At 50.2% G+C, this 21,498-nt stretch overlaps 1 protein-coding gene across 1 annotated transcript in view; it reads right to left on the reverse strand.

The window, feature by feature from the left end:
• Positions 1–21,498, reverse strand: part of Grik4 (glutamate ionotropic receptor kainate type subunit 4) — a 362,522-nt gene that overhangs the window by 176,997 nt on the left and 164,027 nt on the right. The window contains exons 4-6 of the mRNA XM_004636401.2: positions 16,945–17,042; positions 12,859–13,024; positions 451–629 (exon numbers count right to left, since the gene is read on the reverse strand). Coding sequence (XP_004636458.1) covers positions 451–629; positions 12,859–13,024; positions 16,945–17,042 — 443 coding nt within the window. The remainder of the gene's footprint in view (positions 1–450; positions 630–12,858; positions 13,025–16,944; positions 17,043–21,498) is intronic.

The following is a 21,498-nucleotide window of genomic DNA, read 5'->3' on the forward strand; positions in this document are numbered from 1 at the left end:
AAGTGGTTGGGATAGATATATAGTTACATTCTCTTAATGAATAGAATGATTTGTTCTAATGGTGTTTGTAAATAGGATCTCAGGTCCGCATCTTGTACAGCAATTCTTCTTATCCAACTAAGAAGAATATATGCAGTGTGTTGGTTATTGAAACTGTCCTACCGATTTGATTTGAAACTGTCTCATTGTTATCTGTTTATCAATGACATTATGAAAAAAATAAAAAAATTAAAAATTAAAAAATTTTAAAAAAAGAAATATAAGCAGCTACTTGAATGGCATCAAGCAAGCAAACACCACTAGGAACACAGGGGGAGGTTAGTCAGCATTGAAATCTTGCTCAGGGTTGAGGACAGACTGGCTCAGAGATGCCTGAGGCAAGGAGGGAGGGGAGAAGATGCTCCACGCCCACCACACCCCTCCCCTTCCCAGGCCGCACCTGGCCCCTACCTTCAGGAGAATAGTGTGGGACATGGAGGCGTTGGCATGGATGATGATGGTGGCTGTCTTGTCGTCCCGGATCTCCTTGAGGAGGGGGGTTGGGTCCCGGGTATCATCCAGCATCCTGACAGAGAGTGTGTCCTTGGAGATCAGGAATTGCCGGAGCAGCTTCTCTAGGTTTAAAAGGCCTGGAGAGGGCGAGAGGAGGGCGTGTCTGAGGTCAGTACTGCCTGGACAGGAGGTGGGACCAAACAGGATGCACAGCCACCGGGCTGGTCCTGGGGTCTGAGGCGGTGCTGAGGAGCCAAGACATAATCTGAACAGGTTTCCTGTGCCCTGGGATTTCAGTTATCCCAGTACACTGAAAAGAAGGCTCAAGAGGCCCTATCCTTACCCCCCTGGTTCCCTAGGGAGTTCCCTTTTAAAGAAGAGCTTGAGGCCCCCTGCTGAGGTGAGACTGTTGCCACAGCATACCCAGAGGCAAAGAACTGGGCTCACTGACCACCAGGTCCAGGTTTCTTCCCCTGTTTCCCTGACCTTTGCAGGTGGTCTTAGCGTCCCCATCTAACTAGGGACTCCAACAGCAACAGCTCTCAGGGAGGAGTGAACTTTCAGTGAGGCAGCATACCAATGACTAGGCATCCATGGAATGTCCCATCGGCTCTAGGAAAGTCTCTGTCTTCATCTGAGAGGTGAGGGAGGAGGGCGCTCAAGATCCCAAAGCTCAGAACAGAGGCCCAGTAAACCTCTGAACTCCTGAGAGCCTCATGGCTGCATTAAGATGAAGTATTGTTAAGATTATGAGAACAAGCTTTCAGCTACATTCCAGCAGAGAGGACTCGGACCAGAAATGAGTGAAAACAGGAGACCCTGCAGAATGCTAAGCACCCTCTCTGTCCCCTCCTCTACCCCCAGTTACTTGCTGCCTGGAAGCTGAGGTGGGAGGAGATGCCATCAGACATGAGGGTCTTCACGCGACCTTGGTTGTAGCAGGGCAAGCTGGGGAGGTTGTATGCATGTGTGTGTGCGCATGTGCTGGAGCATGTATCTGAAGGGTCACCTTCCGGAAGGCAATGGCCTCAACTCTGAGGAAAGGACACTGCTAGGCATTTCCTCCCAGAGCAGTAGTCACATCAGTAACATTTACCAAACGCTTGTTCTGTCCCGGCGAATGGGCTAAGAGTTCTATACAGCTCATCTCATGTCAATCTTCACAAATCCTGCAAAGGCCTCAGAACTAGGAGGAGCATGGGAGCCCGGGTGGTAAGCCACTCACCGAACCTCCTGAGGATGGTAGGGCAAAGGTTGGTTTCCACCCATCCAGAGGTCCCAGGCTGCCTACCTATGTACTGGGCAGGAAGAGCCCCAGTTCAAAGATGTCTTGAACAGAACCCCAAAGATGATCTCTGCATGCTTCTGATTCTCAAAGACCAAAAGATGACCAAGATGGGTACTGAAATCCATTCACCTGCCTTCTCAGAATACAGAGATGACTCGACTTGCCCAGCTACCCAGACACAAGGACACAGCTGGGACCAAAATTCACATTTTCTGATCTCAGCTCAACTCTTTCCAGGATGTTGTCTCCAGGGGCCACCTGAGTAGGGGCAACAGGCTTAGTGACTGGAGAGACCCAGTGGCATGTGTCTGGGGACCTAGGTAAGGAAAGGCCATGTGCAGAGGGCTTGGCTGCTCTTGTGTTTTGTTTTGAAAAGAAGAAGGACCCGGCACTGAAGAGCAAGGGCCTGTCATGGTGAGACAGGAAGGAACCCTGACCTTCTGCACTGTCTTGAGAAAGCTTTCAGGGAGCTGGCAGTTGTGGCAGGGAGGAAAGGAGCCCCAGGTGGGCCTGTTCTTCACAGAGGCTGCAGAAAGACCCAGCTGTGCAAGCTAGGACACGGAGCTGACCTTTCCTCTGTCCTCATCAGTACTTCTGCAGACACTTGCAATGCTCACCTCTGTCTTTGCCCCTAAGGCCCTCCCCACAGGACTCCATCTCCAGTGGCCCTGACACCTCAGGGACTTCTTCTCAACCCTGACCCAGAAGATCTGGATTCAAGCTCAGAGTGAGCCAGCCTGCACAGACTACACGATCTTGTGAGCCTGTCTAACCACTCTGAGGCTCCATTTTTCATCTGTGAAGTGGGTATGTGAGGGTGAGATCCTCAAGAGGCCATGGGAAACATGCTGGGAATTGGTTCAGGCTGTCTCCACGTCATCAGTCCTGTGTTTACTTATCCCCCTAGGGGCTCAACGGCAGGCCTACAGAGACAGCCTTCTGAAGTGTCTGCTCAGCCCAAGGCCAAGCAGTGGACAGAGTATATGGACCAGGTTCAGTCCCTGCCCTCAGGAGCTTGGAGAACTTAGATACACTGCTGAATGCACAGCAAAGTTCAAATCCTATTCCTATTTTATCTGGAAGACTGACATATTTGGTTTTCTACTATGTGGTCTCATTTTGTCTTATAGTAAGTAGAGTATTCACTGTTCCTCCCTCAGAGATGAGGCCAAAAGCAAACTCCTGCTTGGACAAAGGTCTGGGGGCCTGATCTCAAAGACACTGGATGCCAGGGGAGGCCACAGAGGTCGTGCTCCTGGGGCCCCTGCCATCTCCTGGGCATGCTGCGGTTGAGGCAGCACCACGCCTAGAAAGAGTAAGGAAGGGAGGGTGCTGCAGTGAGCCCCAAGAGTCCTGGCGTGTAGTATGGAGAATCTCTGAACCCTAGCTAGGAAAGGCCAAACCCCCTGGGATTCTTCAAACTGGCAGTGAATTCAGTTGGGCCACTCAAGGAAGCCCATGGGAGGATGGCATGATTATGCACAGTACGGTAAGGATAGGCAGAAGCAGCCCAGGGAGCCCAACATCTGATGCCCTAAGAGACTCTGCTCTAGTCAGTTGCCGGCCCACTACCTCCTTGGGGTGCTCTGAAGCCCTTTAAATGAGAACAATGTAGTCTTCCATCCCATCCAGCACTGTGATGTCCAATAGGCAAAGCAAGGACAAAGCAGGAGAGAACAGCAACCAGGTCTGGGAGAGGCATGCGGCTCGGCCAGAACCACCTATCTGGGAGCCAGCCCCTTTCCCAACCTCTTTCTTTGTACAACACAAAAAAGCACAATATCAGGATATGAACGCAACTCCAGCATTGCCAGGCAGGCAGCGTGGCAACTCAGCACCTCCATGTCCACAGAGGACGACTGTGAAGTTAGCACGATCGCATTGCCGGGTTACTGAAGGGGTGTTGAGGGCACCTACCACCAGAAGGGCTCAACACATTCCATCTCACATTCACTCCCAACTGCATCTCCTCCCTGAAAGCTTCTCTCCCTTCTCCAGTCTTTACCCACTACTCACTTCTCTAACACTTCCAGGATTTATTATCCAACCCCCCAAATACAGCCTTTGGTTATAAACCATATAAAATAACTGGTAACATACAGATGTATCTCAATTTACAATGGGGTTATGTCCCAATAAACTCCGTATGGGTTGAAAATACTGTAAACTGAAGATGCACTTAGCACACCTGACCTACTGCCCCTCAGAGCATGCCATAGGGTATAGGCCATTTCCTCTTATGAGCATGTGACTGTCCGGGCTGTGACTCAGTATCACAGAGAGTATGGAACTGCATGTCACCAGTCCCGGAAGAGAGAGAAACGCAAAACTCCAGGTCTGTAGTCTACTGAATGTGCCTCATTCTTGCACCATGAAAAAGTGGAATGACTAAGTCGAACCATCACAAACCCAGAGCCTTCTGCAGACCTGGGTGTGTATCACTGGTGTGTGACTGCTGCCTGAATCCTTTCCTTTCAGTCTGGAACATCTCTGCGCACCTGCAGCACGTGCAGAGGGCACAGTGCTTGCCTGGACTGCACTGTCCTAGAGCCCTGGGGGAGCACAAAGACTGCATCCCAACCAAGCAGGGGAACAGCAGTGCCAGGTGTCACCAAGTCATTAGGGTAGAGCTGAAAGAAGGGCTGCTGGCCCGAGGACCCTGGGAAGGACAGTCCCAAGGTAGACATGTCCTTGGCAGCCACAAGAACAAAACCCAGGAACAATGAAGCAGACTTCAACTCCACATTGAAAAGCACCTTCTGTTAGAGCCATTAAAGATGCAGTGGACTGCACAGGTAGTAGTGAGGTCCCCGTCACTGGAGGAAGTCAAGTAGAGACTGACGCCCCTCTTGAGTATTGTTGTAGAGGAAATTAAACCAGTGGGTGGAAAGTTGAATTAGAAAAACACTGATGTCTTTCTGGCCCAGAGATTCTCTAATTCTGTGAATTAGCAGAGGATATTTTTTTAATTGAAGACAGAGGAAGGGATTTGTAGAAGAGAGCATTGTTTAGCTGTAGTAAGAATATAAGGAATCTCAGTGCAGTTTGACCTTTTCCAACTGTCACTCTCATCTCTGTTCAACAGAACCAAGGGATTTACCAGGGCAGTGGCCACCAGGGGTTAAAATCCCCATTCTTCCAGCACCTCTCACCCCCACCCCCTGACCCACCATGGGACTCAGGCTCAGCAGCAGGTCTGCTGCCAAGGCTGAGGCTGAGAGGGACCTGGGGAGCCGATTAGTCTTGCTCAGGATGTAGTAGGTTGGATCAATGAGAGGCCCAGCAGGCTGGCTGCTCCAGGAGGAAGGAGGGGGCTGGCTTCTGGAGATGGGCATACAGGGGATGCAGAGGACCCCTGTCTGAAAAAATAAAAATAAACTTCTCTTTCCACAGAGCACCATTGCTATCTACTGCCTGATTCCTTTGAAACAGGGTCCTGGCCCTAGAAAATGCTCCAATTCCCAGCAGGGGCAGCGCCTTTAAACAATCAGGGAGGCAGCTGGTGTCCAACTCACGTGAGGGGAGGGTGATGAGGGGTTAATGAAACGCTATGGTCCTTTGTGGTGCCCTGGTCCTCAGCCTGGAGAGCGCTCATTGTTCCCCCCACCCACCACACATGGAGGCCGTCAGATCGGCTCCATAAGCTCCCTCTGACAGGTGAGGATGAGGGCCACAGCTGCCACCTCTGCAGGCAGAGACAGGCACGGAAGTTCAGGTGCTGGAACCATGTATTTCCCTGTTTCCCATTCTTGTCCATCTTGGCTTGCCTCTGGGACTGGTGGGGGTCAGCAGGGCAGCAGCTGGGTTGAGGGGAGGAGGCTGACTGAGCCCCACTGAGGCCATCGCTTCTTCAACGCAAGGGTGGGCCAGAAGGGACCTGGCCTCCTAATTTCAGGGTGAGCTTTTCCAGCTCAGACAGCAGCCTCCGTATTCTCCAGTGCTTCCACAGTGCCCCATGGGTGGAGGTGAACCAGTGCTCACAGCTACCCTGGATGGGATGCAGGAGCATCATCCCTGCGTGAAGACACATCACGGGCAGGAAAGACTCAGGCCTGAGGTCAGACACTCAGAGGACCTAGGGTTGGACTCTAAAGCCTGGCCTCCCACTTCCCCACTCCGAGGAGGTCTTGGCCCTCCTGTAACACAGGAAAGTCAGCTCCTCCCTTCTGTCTGGTGCACGGGACTTGGAGGGCCAGGACAGAGGGAGCCACGACTTAGGAAGCGGACTTCATCTCTTGTTCTTCGAGCACACAAGGAGAGCATCACTAGAGTCCACCTCAGAGGTTCTCATGAAGCCACGAGCTGTGAGTTTAAATCACACATTGTCTATTTTTATAGTGTCAGAAATAGAACCCAACACCGGAGATTTTAACATTTTAATGAGATAACATAAGAACTCTGAGCATGGGGCTCAGCACATGCTAAGTGTTCAGTCATGGGGGGATTGCCACCCTCAACACACCAGCCCACAGGTATGGGGTTAATTTCCTGTCATTATGAACAAAGGCCTCCCACAGGGCCTCCTGTGGACAGCCCAAGAGAGGCCCACGACTGTCCGGTTACTCTCCAGTAGGGCCTTGACACGGTACTCGACAACCTCATTCTCCATTCTTGCCTCACCCAGGACTGTCAAATGAACTCACAGCAGTGAAATGAGAATCACGTCTGGGGCTCAGTTACATTATCACCCAACTGCTTCAATAGGACAATCACCTCTGTGTTACAGAGGACAACATAAGGGACACAGGGGATCTGCTCTACACCCCCATGGCTCCTACGTGGTGTAGAACTCAGTTTGGCTCCAGATATTGGTTCTTTTTACAATGAGCCATCCTGCCTCTTTCTCTTGGGGAGAAACACTTCCTCCCTGGCGTGGGAACTGCCTCTTGACCAAATCTGCTCCTCTCCAACCCACGGACTATGTGTAGTAAACACAGCAACCATGCAAAGATAGGGCCAGACCTCAGTTTAGCCAGTCTCGCTCCAGGTCCCGGTAGGCCTCATTAGAAAGGGATCCAAATCTTCTCCTTATTGTGGACACCACACTGTCCACTCATAGATGTCATCCTATTTAACCCCCTTGGCCATCCTGGGGGACACGGAGGGGGAGGAAGGAGGGAAGGAAGGAAGGAGGGAGGGGGGAGAGAAAGTGAGCGAATGCCAGCATCATCCCATTTTACAGATGACACAACTAAGGCTGGGGAGAAGCAGATTCACTTTCCCCTGATGCACGGGTAGTAATTAAGTGACACAAGACACAGGCACATAAGGCCCAGAGTGACAAAAAGGATTATAAACAGTAAAATACCAAGGCAAATACTAAAAAAAAAAAATGAGCCATAAACAAACCTGGTAGGGAAGCACACAGCATGGTACACCTGTTCTCTGGGTCCACCCTGGGGTCATAACAAGTAGATTCATGGCTGGAAGGGTGAACCGACACAAGAGTCCCAGCAGCCCCGGGGAAGCCCTCCAAGCAGCCAGTTCCACAGGCCCCATGCGAGGACCAGGACGGCCTACCCTGGGCTATTCACCCCACCTCCTTCCCAGTCTAATTAGAAATGGACACTTGCAGGTACTCTTGATTTTTTTCTCATCAAAGGAAAATAATGTAAGCCACAATATTCTCTACTTGGTCCAAAACTTGCTTATTAAAAATCTACTTTTTTGGAAGGAGAAAAAGTAGCATAATTCCCCATGGACTCACCTCTGTTATGTGTAATTTCAATAGCTAAAAAAACCAGAATTAGATTCCTGTTCTTAATTCTGCTTGCAGTGTCTCTCAGCCCTGCATTAATAAGGGAGATGGAGGAGTGTCTCCTCCTGAGCGCTGAGCCACTTTTCCTTTCTGTCCCTCATTCCCTCGTCCTTCGATTAGATTTTTAATCTTCTTTGCCCTTGAGTTCCCTGCTGGGCCCCACCTTTGATCTCCTGGCCCCACTGGGTGGGACTAGTCCTCAGTAGCCTCAGTGGACAGCTCTGTGGGGACAGCAGCCCCGTGTGCTGCTGAGATGCCCTGGGCAGTGGCCTGGACATCTTCACCTCCTCTAGGCCTTTCTCTGTGCTCGGCAGGCTTGCACCTCTGTTCTGGGGACCTCAGGGACACACTGCTCTAGAGAGATCTCTGCCTTTCAAAGGGCACTGTCCTTGCTGCATAGGGCCCACCCTCCCTTGAGCTACTACCCAGAGGTTGTGTGTATGGATGTGGGGTAGGGGTGCTGCTGGAGCAAGAAGCCCCAGCTAGTGAGTCAGAAGATCCAGGGGAGAGTCTGACAGCACCGACATGGCCTGAAGCTCCTTACCCGCTCCAAGACTGTGTTCTCAGCACTCTCAGGATTTGGGAGGAGATAAAATGGAAAACATAAGAGAAGGTGTTCTGCCTCCACAAGGAGCTGCTGTGAACATCAGGGAAGGTGCCAGTTCTAGTAGCAGCAGTCCTGGGCTGGAAAGGAGCAGTATCTAACAGAGTCTTCAGTGCATGTCAGATATTTAACAAACTGTCAGGGCTACAGCATAGGAAACAGCTCAGCCATGTACCCCGCACTCATTACTTTCCACCCCGTTAACATCTCTGCTGCACACATAGTACATGGCAGGAGACAGGTCTGTCTGAGTGGACTGGTGGCAATCAGTTTTGGGGGGACCCTGGATCCTGTTCTACCATTCACGGGCATCAGATGCCACATTTGGGGAAGAACGCAGCATTTCCTAACTGTGTTCCATAGAACTCTAGCGTCCTACAGACTTTTCTCAGCATCCTTTTGGGGCTCATGGTCAAACCTATTAGGAAGATGATAGAGTAAATAGTTATTTTGGCCACAGGACATCTCAAAGAGCCCAGGTTATTGTCTATTGTCTCTCTAAAAGGGGGGGGGGAGAATGCAGGGTTATCCAAGCCTCTTTTTTGTTTGTTTGTTTTTGCATAGGAAACTCTGTCCAAAAACCACACATCAGGGGCAGGGAGATGGCTCAGTAGAATAAGCACTTGCCTGGCAAATGCAAGGGCCTGAGTTCAATCCCCAGTTCTGCCAAAAAAAATAAAAAATAAAAAAATAAACCACACATCATGATCATCCAAGCAGTGTAGGGCAATAGAGCTTTCTGCAGTGATGGGGATACTATGTAACAATTTGGTTCCTATGATGGCCACCAGTCACACTGACACTTTTTTTTTTTAAATGTATTTGGTTGTTACATGGTCTCACTATGCAACTTAGACTCATAGTGATCCTTCTGCTTTCAGCCTCCTTAGTGCTGGGATTACAGGCATGTGTTACTATGCCTGGACCCTGGCCAGCTCAGCCTGCCCTGGGGTTGTGGCTGGTGCAGCATGTGGTGCCGGGGATTGAACCACGGTCCCTGTGCTTGCCTAAGCTTGCCTAAGCAGGTACTTTAGTTTGGGTCCCTGAGCTTGCCTAAGCTTGCCTAAGCAGGTGCTTTAGTCTGCTGAAATATCTCGCAGCACCCCCCCACTGATTTCTGAGCACTTGAAATGTGACTAGTGAGACTGATGAATTTAATTTTGAATTTATTACTTTATTTCATCTTAATGAATTCATATTTAAATTTAAATAATCATAAGTGGCTTGGGGCTGCTGCACTGGTTAATATAAATCTAGAGGAACCCAGTTTGAGAAATCCTTATGCAATGGTGGCAGTTGATTGGGTTGGGAGCTAAGTAACCTGGGCGCAAGTTCTGGCTCTACCACACCAGATATGGGGGCCTAGGCATGTCACACTATTCTCTTGGCCCCAGTTTCCTCATTTGTAAAAGGGGTTAGACTGCTTGCTGAGCTTCCACCGAAGGACTGCCTACAACTCCTGCTGCACACTCCTATGCACCACAGTCCCTGTAAGATCAGATCATTTTACTGTCTTAACTGCTCTGCGCATAGGCCTTGCTTATTCTCTAGGGTCCTGCTGCTCCTTTTCTCCCTCTCTCCCTCCTTTTCTTTCTTCCTTCCTCTCTCCCTCCATTCCTCCCCCTTCCTCCTTCCTTTCCTACTGAGAGTCAGGGCCCTCCCACATGCCAGGCAAGTGCTCTGCTACTGAGTTACATCCAGCTCTTTTTCAAAATGTATAGTTTGAGACAAGGTTTCACAGGTCACTAAACTGCCCTGACTGGCCTCAAACTGACATTCTTCCTGTCTCAGCCTCCTGAGTATCTTGAATTATAGGTGTGGGAAAGACTTACTCTTCTCTGTTATCTCAGATAGAGCATAACATGGTACCCAGAACATAAGATAGATAGTGAGGTTAAGCTCAACTGTCTATGTTATAGGGTAATAATATCATTAAGCTTCTCTTCTGGAGAGTTAACCACCTAAGTTCGCAGACCAAAAATTAGAGAAAAAGAAGGGCTGCAAGGATAGACAATATTTTGGCCTTAGCTTTTCAAGGTCCGTAAGAACTCAGGGCATAAGAGAACCTGTACTATAACATCCTGTAACTCAGTGATGTCCCAAATTTTCTGATCAAGGAGATTATGGGGCCACAGAGGAAAGTGATCGATGATATAGAGTGCGCCAAAGGAGAGACACATGGAAAAAAACATTCTCTCAGGCTTTCACAGACAGAAAATTGGTTAAGCAATGGCCATGACTCATCCACATGGCTGACACTGACAAAGGATCTACAGACTCTGGTACAGGGTTTCAGGGTAAATCCTGAGGAGATTTGATTGACCTTGTCAGACACAAAAGTTACATTTCTTGTTATATAGGTCTTGCTTTATCTTAGTCTTAACCATCCAGCAGAAAAGTATAAAAACAAAGTATAGAAAGTAAAGCCATATTAATATGCTGAGCTGTAAAAGGCTCAAGTCAACAACTTCTGACATTGTCAGTCCTACAGATAACCCACTACTATTATGGACTACTGGACTGTATTGGAATATTTTGCTGAATTCACACACCTACAATATTTAAAATGGCAATGGAATATCCATCTCTGACAAAATTAAACAAAAAAGGGGATATAAATGAAGGACCATTTTGTATCTGCATATACAAAATAGTTAGGATAGATATTCAGCTACTTTCTCTTAATTCATTGAGAAGAAAGATTTGTACTAATAGTGTCTGGACAGGATATCATGTCTGCATCTTGTACTATGAATAACCACTACAAAGACAACAATACACAATGTACTAACTGTTGAAACTGTCCTATTCATTGCTTTTGAAACTGTCTCATTGCTATTTGTTTCTCAATAAAATTAATAAATAAAAAAATTTAAAAAAGAAATGCCCAATAAATGCCAACTGATTGACTTAAGTGAGCGGTTGGCATGTTTTTACACATATCCAACTTTCTGGCCCCTCTTAGGACCTAGCTATTGACAAAAGGTAGAAGCCAACTTCCTTTCTCAAAGCCCTCTGAGTCCCCAGATCCTTCAATCTAGTTCTAGTCTGCCAGCCCTTCTTAGTGGATCCCAAGACTTTCCTCCAGTGGCGTATCCATGATTAGATTGGCCTTTCCACTGGGGACTTTACTCAGAGGAAAGACCTTCAGGCTCCCTCTGGTGACACAGGCTGAAGCCCACGCTGCCTCACCTGCCACTCTAGGTTCTCTGCTCCTTTCTCCTGCCTCTTTCCATTTAGGCCTCAGTCATATCCTTCCTGGTGCAAGGCTTCCTGCTTGCCTCACACACTCTCTCTTCTCTACCTGAATCTTTCTCATTCTTCAAACACCCCTGCAGCCCTGTCGTGGCCCCAAAGCCTTCCCTGCCCCCCAGGACACAGGCGCCTCTCTCTCTCTCTCTCTCTCTCTCTCTCTCTCTCTCTCTCTCTCGTAGCTGACACACCCATTTGACACCTGGCATAGACTGCTCAGCACTGTCTCACGTTGACAGCAAAACATCTCTGCCGCCACTACAGGGCTCTGGAACCAGTGCTGCACTCGGAGTGAGAGGGTCTGTATTGGATTTGCACCCTGCCGCTTAAACTGTGTGACCCCAGGTATGTCACTTCACCTCTGAGTCTCAGCTTCCTCAACTATGACTCAGGGAAATCCAGTATCTCCAAAAACACTGAGTGGTGACAATAATTAATATATAGTATATATGTATCATATAAAATGAAGATTCTGCTACTTTGCTATGTGGGTAGCACAGGGTAAATGCTCAACAAAATTGTGTTGAAGAAACGAAAGATTGCAAGTGAACAAGCCAATACAAGGGTCTCGTAGTGTGGATGGCTCTGACCCACGACAGGGAGAAGAGCTTTTGCCTTCCATGCTTTGGGATCTCTGTACATAAAAACGCAGATGGTTCTGAGGAAGCCGCAGAGTGAAGTCCAGATGGAAGACACTGCCAGCGCAGCCTACGAAGACCTGTGGGTGAAGACTCACGCATGCACAGAGGGTTCAGGTTCTGGTCCTGTGGCGGGGTGGGGGGCAGGCAGCAGCCAGTACCTGCCGACTGTGTGTGGCTGCGCAGCACAGGGAGCACACAGATGCACGGGTTTGCTGGGAGGTGCTGGCTGAAATTAGCTAAATCTCATAAACACTAAATTCATGTCACAAATTGAGAGTCAGAGAAAACGCATTTCTAAACCATGTATTTGAAAAAAGTGCTTTATCAAGAGTTGACCTTGCACCTTGTTCCATCAGCAAACCCTGCTCTCCAGGGGAAGAAGCTCTCCAACCTATCAAGTACAAATGCATTCAATTTCTCTCTCTCTCTCTCTCTCTCTCTCTCTCTCTCTCTCTCTCTCTCGATGAGGCTGCAAACATGGGAATTGAGTTTGCAGATGCAAAATGTTTTGGCAGTCAGCCAGTTTCCCGTAACCTAGTTCCTCTCTGCTCTGCTTGCACCCAGGGTATCCTCGTAAAGGGTGCTCCTGAGCCCTGCATCTTCTGTCTTTCAGTCTTACACACACACACACACACACACACACACACACACGCACACGCACACGCGCACACACACACACACACAAGGACACATGGGAATACCTGAACCTGCTGGCTTCCAGCTCTGTGGTCTGAGGGAGGCCTACCTTCCTGGTGTGCCCCCCTCCGGTCAGGGGCACAGGGCACCACCCCTGGGTGGGGTGGCATGGCCTGGGGAGACTCACATTCTGCTTTGGCACAGATGAGGCAGGCGGTGGTGCAGTTGAAGAAGTTCAGGATCCCAGCCACAGCCACGCTGATGTCCGTGTTGCTGGGGTGCAGGTTCAGGGTGGTGAACCTCTGGAACTGGAACTTGACAAACTCCTCCGGGGCCACTTTGAAATGAGGGACCTGGCAGAAGGAACAGAAAGGGGCAGCAAGAAAGATCCAAAAGAGTGAGAAAGGAGCGCAGCAGGGGAGCCAGGCCATGGGGCTACAGGGCCCTGAGCACCTGGTCTGCAGAAGGAAGACATGGTGGTGTCTGCTACCGGAGCCAGGACGGGACAGCATTGGCCCAGAGACCCGAGTGACCATAATGTGGATTCTCAGCGCCAGGCTTGTGGCCCGGAAAAGGCCAAAGAATAGGTGTTTATTCTCAGAGGAAGTGGCTTGTGCTTGGCAGGGAGACAAATGGCCCTTGAAGGCATCCTCCCCAGACTGTTTTATTTGTAGTTCATAAATCAGAGTAGAGATGGCAGGGAGAGAAAAACACTACCTTGGGGACCAAAAGAGGAGCCCTCAGCCCAGCACAGGCAACAGGTGCGTGAACCAGCTCCCGGCAACGCTCCTGGGTGAACGCCAGGACTGGGCTGGATGTGTGCTGCGGGGAACTGTCACAGACGTTCCTGGGGGGAGGGAAGCAATGCCACCGGAGAAGCCACCGAGAGCACGGCTGATGGCGCCAGGTAAACAAACACCTGGTCCAGCTGCATTGTGGCAGTGTCAGCCTCCCTCGGCCTCTATTTACTGATGTCTCCAAGCGGCGCTGCCCTGCCTTCCGCCTCTCTTCTCTGAGGAAGAGATATTAACAGGCTGCCAGGGCTGCTTTATTGGTGGCTTAGGCTATTTGGTAGGTAATGGGAAAGTTAAAATGTAATAAGCTGCCATCCGCCTTGATTTTACTCCGCTGCTCTCAGAACGCCAGCCAGGTATTCGGCCAGGACAAAGCCGCGGCTGAGCGTGATTTTTTTTTTTTTTTTTTTTTACTGATGTGAAGCCAAGTAAGATTGAAGGTAGATGGCAAGAAGAGCCTCCTGGTGGCGAGTTACTTGGCTTCTAGAACAGACTATTCAGAAATGATTGCAGAAGTTTTCTTTGTCTGGCGTGGCCTACATCTTATGCTGCCAGGAGCCTGGGAAGCTGCTGTGATAGTTTCCGTAGGATTCTAGTTATTTATCCTTTTAAATTTTGGGGTGAAGCCAGTCAGAGACCAAAGCTCTTTTAAAATCAAGGTAGGACGAGAATAAAGATTTAGCAAAACCCAGGAAGAAAATTACTGAATTCAAGGAAGATTAACCCTTGAGCCATGGAGAGAGCTGTACTTTTTCCAGCACAGACTACCCAGTGCAGAACTGAAGAGAACTTGGCACGTTGTTGGAATGATGGCTCTGAACAGCGAAGCTGACCGGGCACATGTCATCAGGGGTGTTTCTTTTTGCTTGTATCCTGCATCCCGTATAATCAATCCAAAATGATGAACAAATGCCGTTGAAAGGAAAAGAGGTCACAAAATGGCAAGATGGATGGCAAGGCTGGGCAGGACAGGTACGAGCGGATTGAGCCATCTGAGCACCTCTGGCCACGGCTTCCCTCTTTGTGGGTTCCAAGAGCAGCTAAGCCCAGAGACCCTGCCCCCCAGCACCCTCAAAGGTGGGAGCCCTTGGAGATTCCTGAGAGCCAGCCAGGAGTTGGAGGGGGTGCCCTTTAGGAAAGTGAAGGGTATGTACCTTTTGTAGTGTACAGCTTCAGGATTTACCTCCAGGGCAAATCACTTAGCCTGTCTGCATATAGTGCTTTAAGGTGAAAACAACCACTGGGGGGCGGTCTTAGAGCTGTGGGCAGGTAAGACGAGATCCTGTGTGTGAAGGATGCTCTAACCCAGGACCCAGCATGCTCTAAGTGCTTGGTGATGTCTTTCCTTCTTTCCTCCCAACTCACTCCAAACAGGAATTCCTATAAAGTGCTGGGAGCCGCATGTGCAGGGGAGGGTGGCAGGGCTCTCTGAGAAAGGATGCCAGTAGGGGGTGGTCTCAGCACTGGGCCACTGGGAAAGCTGCTGGGGAATATGTCAGCTGTTTTGCCAGCCCAGGCGGGGACAGGTTGTCCCCTTCTGCCAATTCTCTCTTTTTGACAAAGATTAATCCATCATCGATTTACAATTTTAAATGTGTCCTGGGATGTCATTATGGAGGTGTGTAGGGGAGCAGCAAGGCAGAAAGCAGCCAGCCACAAGGGCTGCAGAGAGACGTTACGAGCATTCAAAGGACAGACTCCTTGGTGAGAACTCCCTTGCTTTTCCCTGAAGCTGGGGATCAGTGTAAGGCAGTTCAGCCTCATAAAATATTAACAGAAATGCATAATCTGAATGAGAGGAAGAGTTGCTCTGGAAGGAACATGACCAGACAAGGAAAGGGCCACCGTTTGCCTGCTCCCTGGGTGGGCTGGCTGGTTGGTCTAGGGTGCAGGGGCAAGCTTAGCTGAACAGGGTGACACTGCAAATCGAGGGCTCAGTCTGTGGCCTGAAATGTCCAACAGGCAAGGCCAAGAGAGCTGGCTGCAGTGAAATAGCTAGTCAATCCCAAGAGCAGGCCATTTTAGAGCGAGTTTGACAGGGAAGACAAGAAGGGATCAACAGGAGAATGCAGTGTGGGGGGAGAGACAGAGGAGACGAGAAGGGACCCAAACTCTTGGCGACTTCATTTGGCGAAGATCAGAGCCACTGTGGCAACAATGGCATGCGTAGACGCGAGGCGGCCCTCGGGCCTGGCAAAGGAGACTTAGGTTCGACACCAAGGCTCAGGCCCTGGGCCTCAGCCTGGGAGGTGCTGGAAGGGACTGCGGTGGGACAGAACCGCCTAGGAGCCTGCAAAGCTCAGGTGTTGTCCTCAGTAATGGCCAGAAGGCTCTGGGGCCTCTGCCTGTGGAGTGGAGCAGGACCAACCTCCAGTCAGGGCTGCAAGGCACTAGAGTATGCACATACCAAAGCTGAGAGGAGGCTCATGAAAGCAGGGATGATAAATCCTCTGCTTGAAGCCACACGGGCTCACCAAGGCTGCTGATTACAGAGAGGTGTGGGGCATGAGGGGTGGCTTCCTGGAGGACATGGGCTGGGCAGAAGCCAGCCTGCAGCTCCCTGCCTCTGCCGGCAGCTTGCTGAGGATGCGCTGGCCTGTCCGGCAGCAGTCTCTCTTCTATTTTCAGGAGTCAGACCCTCCAAAAACTAGAGCTTCTGAACCGTTAGTCCTCTAAGGGGAATGCAGGTTGGTGCTACTTCCCCACGCTCTTCCCTGGCCTCTCCTCAGCTCTGAACTTTATGTTTCTTAACCACCAAGCTGCACCCGCCACGTACAGACCTGACTAAAATGCTCCTGGAGCACAGATGTGCACAGGGACCACTGGTCCATGGCTTCCCTGGGACACAGCAACAGAAGGCCTGATGGACTCCAGGAAGGACTAGAAAGTTCCAACTTCTCCAAGGCAGAAGGCAGGGAGAGAGGACAGGGGCTATGGTTCTGAAACTTGCCCCTGTATTTTTTTCACCAAATTGAACTAGAAGACATGGCCTCCACATTTTGGGATTAGGGAGACTCTAGTCAGAGGTCACACCTGTGGAATAGCCTCCTAATAGCCTGGAGGAGTATGTGCTAAAATTGGAAAAAAGCAAAATAAAATCCTGCAAAATTATAAAACAGACCTTCAAACTTTATCTGTACGTGACACATACCAACACCTTCCTCCTGCATGAGCAGGCTGTCACTGAGCTGCCTACATGGGCTGAAACCTGAGGCTCTGCCCTCTGCCCTCTTGGCCCCCTCACCTCCCTCCCTGCCACCACCACGAGGCCACTGGAGGCACCTCTGTGAACCCTAAGACTCATGGGCTCAGATAACTAAGCTGTCAACATCTCCGGAGGCCCCTCCACCCATGTGGCTTGAAACAAAGCAAGGACCCAGCCAAGGGCCACTTCTCATCAGACCCCTGCAGCCCTTAAGAGCCCACGCTATACTTGTGCTCGGCCTGAGGCTGTTCTTCCAACCTGGTTCAGTACTCACCTCCTTCTCCCCACAGATGTTGCTGATGATGGAAGTGGAGGCAGGGCTGGACGACGGTCCCAGGACAGCAACTACTCCCTTGGGGAGGATCTGACACACTGCAGCCAGGGCAGAAAAAGAAACAGGGAATGCGTAAAGTGGGGGCTTGGGCCAGCAGCCCTGCCTGGGCCCTGGCGCTGTGACTTCTTTTTCACCCGCTGCTCCTCGCTTTCTCTCCACCCTTACCCCTTCCAACCCCTCTAAACTCAGTGTCTGCCCTTCTCTCCCTGGAGTACTGGGCTTTGGGACAGTTTTATTGGAGTTTATGGACAGTACTAAATGAGGAAACAACCCAGGTTATGACAACATACGGCCACAGCCAATAGCGTGTGTAAGGCATCTGGGTTGTCACTGAGGACAGAGGCTCATGGAGGGAGCCTGCAGCTTCCTGCTTGCTGCAGGGGTGGTGAGTGCCAGCTCCCATAACAGTGGCCCAGCCTTCAATGGTCTACCACCTCCAAGCATAAGGCTAACTGGGAGTGAGACAGGCTGGCAGGCTGGGACAGAGGTGGTGAGTGTGCTGCAGACTAAGAGGAGGAAGGCAGGCTTGGTTAAAGTCAAAAGGAATAGGAGAGAGGGAGAAGAGAGAAAGGAGGCAGAAGATAAAGAATGAAAAGCCCTTGTCTGCCTTACTTAGAGCTGGAGAGGACTGTCCTGGCCACCCACAGGCCCAAGGCCTTGCTCTTCCTCAGCTGGGAAGCTGCCCTCCCCCTACTCTGGACACTCACCCATCAAGGGTCACCTGACCTGCTCCTTCTCAGACCTCCTGCATTCTAAGGTAGAACTCGTCCTGCCTGGGGCTGTCAAGGTCCTCAGTTTGTACTTGTAACTGTGTCTGTGTGTTGCTTAGTTTTACTATGCTTCAAATCCTTTCCAGTAAAGACAAGAGCCACAGTTTCCTCCACGCTGCCACTTCTTATTTCTTTGGGGTACAGTGTTTTCCAGGCAGTAGGTGCCCAGTCCACATTTATTGAATGAATGCATGAAGGAACGGGACATGTGGTCAGAAAAGAAGGAAAGAATCTAAGATTTTTAAATGCCAGAGGCTGGAAAGGAAAGATGGGAAGGAAAGGGGGAGACACGAGCAGAGAGGGCAGGAGCTCATTCTCTGCACATACATGTGGACCTAGCCCCAGGGCACCACGGCTCAGAACACACAAAGTTCCCACTGCACACCGTGAAGTCTGTGGCTGCAAAACCCAAAGTGTGATCCATCCGCTTTCCCTGTATTCACTGTAGGGGTCAGGCACAACCATTTCTCAGGCCAGGAAACTGCGTGTCGGCAATGCCTGCATTGGGAGGCCACTGCAAAGTCACGCCTGCAGCCCGGCACTTTCTCTAGTGGCGGTCCTAACCACAGGCCTGCACAGCAAGGGATCTCCTGAGCAGGACACAGGTGGCACGATAGTTGCCAGAGTTCAAATCCCAGAACTGCAACATATCGTATGAACTGCAGATTTGTGAGGTCTTCTCTTAGCTTGTGGCTCAGCCAGGACTTCCCCACACCCTAAATCTCAGCTGACTGAGAGAATGTGGGCAAAGGGCATCGCAGGGGGGGTCTCATGAGCGCTAAGGGTCAGAGCCATCCCCAGGGCAGAGGTCAGGATGCCACACATCATGTCCAGAAATGGTCTGCAAAGTGCAAGCTGTTTCCACCAGAGTGACCCCATGACAACAGCAAGTTTCACTGCTTAACTCTTTTAATTCTGTACCCCATCCTGTCCCTGCAGCAGCACCCCACATCAAGCCTCCTGACCCCCACCCCTCAGCCCAGCCTCTCACAGATTGTCTTGTAGACACAGCTCCCCGCAGCCCTCCTTCACTCATCTACACTCGCAGTCTCCTAGAACACCCCCCTCCGCTGAAGCTGTGCTGTCCAAGGTCACCATGACCCACTACTGGTCCTCCTCCAGCTCCTCCAGCATTTGATGTTGCTGACTGCATTGTTCTTTAAATTCCACAGCACCACTTAGTCCTGACCCTCATCTAATTCTCTTATGCTTTTCTTTCCTGATTCTTCTTCCTTCTCCTGCCTGCTAGATTCAGGTTTTCCCTAGTCCTCCTCCCCTCCTAGGTGAGCGCCCCTTTATCTCACATCTGCCCAGGTGACCCTGCACATTGACCTGTGTGTTGGGTTACAAAGCAAAGCCTGCCAGGTGTGGCCACGGGCATGTGCAGCGTCACCACGGCTGCAGCAGTGCAGTCACTGGAGGAGGGCTCCGATCCTGAGCTGCCTCGGTTTGCACCTCAGCACTCTTCCTTGCTAATCGTGAGAATGTGAAGCAGCTACTGAACCTCCCTGGGCCTGTTTAGTCACCTACAAAACCAAGTCTGTAACAGCACCTCTCTCACAGGGATGTGGTGAGGATGAAAATGATTTCCTATGAACAAGTGCTACGAACTGAATCTCACATGTGCACAGCCCTTCTTACTACTCCTGCTGCACCCTATTTGCTATGTCTCACACTCTACTTTGAGCTTACATTTCTATAAGTGAGATTCATTTATACCTCTACTTTATGGAGAAACTGAGACTTAGAAAACATAGGTAACTGGTTCAAACTTGCACTAGTAATACATGGTAGAACTGGATTTCACCATGAAGATCTACTTGTACCCAGATCCATGCCCTTACCCATTCTACTCCATTCCCCTTGGCTTCCCAAGGTCAAAGCCCTGGGGGCATCTGCCCCATCCACTCGCTGCTGAGCCAGGGGACTGACTCTGCCCACCTCAGCCATTCCCGTCCTGTCCCCTTCCTGCTCCGTGGTCCCATCAGCCCCTTTACCACCTGTGTTACCAAGGCATCTCACTCTGCTTCCAGGATTCTCATCCTCCAACCCTTTCTCCAATCTGTGAGGCATATTGTAACCCTGGAATACTGATGTGCACGGGCCTCTACTGCAGAGAGCTTGTCTAATTTATCTCGGTATTGTCCCTCCTAAGCACAGGGCTCTATCCTGAGCTACGTGGTCAGCAGATTGCTATGGAGCCACACTAAAGCCGCCTACCCCTCCCATGGGATGCTGAAAGTGAGCCAACGTCTAATCCTAAGGGACCAGGTACATGGCATGTGGGCCACAGGCCCAAATGGAATATTACTTAGGCACTTAAAATGCTGAGGAGTAGTTTGTAATAGCATTAAAGTATTTATGCAACAGTACCCAGCTACAAAACCGCATGTGCATCTACATGGAGGCTAAAGCCAGGCAAATGCAGGAAACAGTGATGCTCTGAGGGCTGACGGGAAGAAGACGCGATTAGAGCAGCATTTACTGAGGGCTAATAACGGCCCATGCGAAGCGCTTTCCAGGAACCGGCTTACTTAACTCTAAAATCACGGCGATGAAATAGGTGCTGTTCCGGCCATCTTCATTCCACAGACACAAAAACAAGCAGAGAAGCGGAAGCACAGAGCGAAGAGTCAGCCACCCGGACCCTGGCTTCCAGGGCCAGCTCACCACCCACAGCCTCCTGCGGAGGACGGCAATTACGTGGCCCATCCCCGAGACTGCCTTGGCCACGGGGAGGCTGAGTGATTTCTTTCTTCTTCTTTCCATTACTTTCAATAATGAGCATGCATTCCCTTCAAATTGCATACGAAATACTGTGTCATAGCAAAAAGATCTGCTGCTGAGGACCAGAGCCCAGGTGGGTCTGATCGCCCCTAACCCTGCCCTCACCCCTTTACTACAAGGGTGTCACCTCCCAGGTCACACCTGCTCACCTAGAACGTGCTTCCTATCTTCCCGTCTGAGCCATTTCCAGATGGCCATCTCTGACTAGACCAGGGTTCTCCTGCTGCCTGGGGCTTGCGGGGGCCCCAGCTTAGGATTCTATGAGCATTTGGAGGGATTACATCACTATTTTCTCTCACCCCCAGCTGAAGGGTAGAATCTGCTTGCACCTCAGATGCAGACAATAAGTGACAGCACATTAACAGTATCTGCAGCCCTCCCATCACAGAAGTCACGGAAGTTTTCCCATCACATTACAGAGCTGTAGATAGCTTAAAATGTCATTTACATTCTTTCCACTTATCCTAGTAGTGAGACCCAATGCTGGGCTTGACTATCTAATATGTTGATAAAGAAGCTCAGATATTTATATACCAATATTGAAATAGTTCAGCTGCATTTCTATCCAACTGGTTTCCACAATCATTTGACTCATTTTGTATTATCCTGTCTGAAATATTTTTCTTTCTTTTTTTTTTTTAAATATTTCTCTAAGCAGTGGCCCTTTAGTATCCTCAGTATACCGCAGGTTAGATCCTGTCTTGTATTTCTGCCTACCAAACTCCTATTGATCCTCCAGCACCCAGATCAGATCTTGACCCTAGCTGAGAAGGCATTTCCTATTCAAATTGCGCAGTCTTGAGAAGACAGGGAAATTTCCTCTCAGTCAAAAGGCGACCGTCGAGCAGCTCCTGGAGTAGCAGACCACAGTGGGGTGCTGCAAAGCAACGCAGGGTCCTCCCCTGAATCTAATTTCCTAGTCAGCTACTACCCCAAA

The sequence above is a fragment of the Octodon degus genome, unplaced genomic scaffold (genome assembly GCF_000260255.1).
Source record: "Octodon degus isolate 3935 unplaced genomic scaffold, OctDeg1.0 scaffold00080, whole genome shotgun sequence".
NCBI lineage: Eukaryota > Metazoa > Chordata > Mammalia > Rodentia > Octodontidae > Octodon > Octodon degus.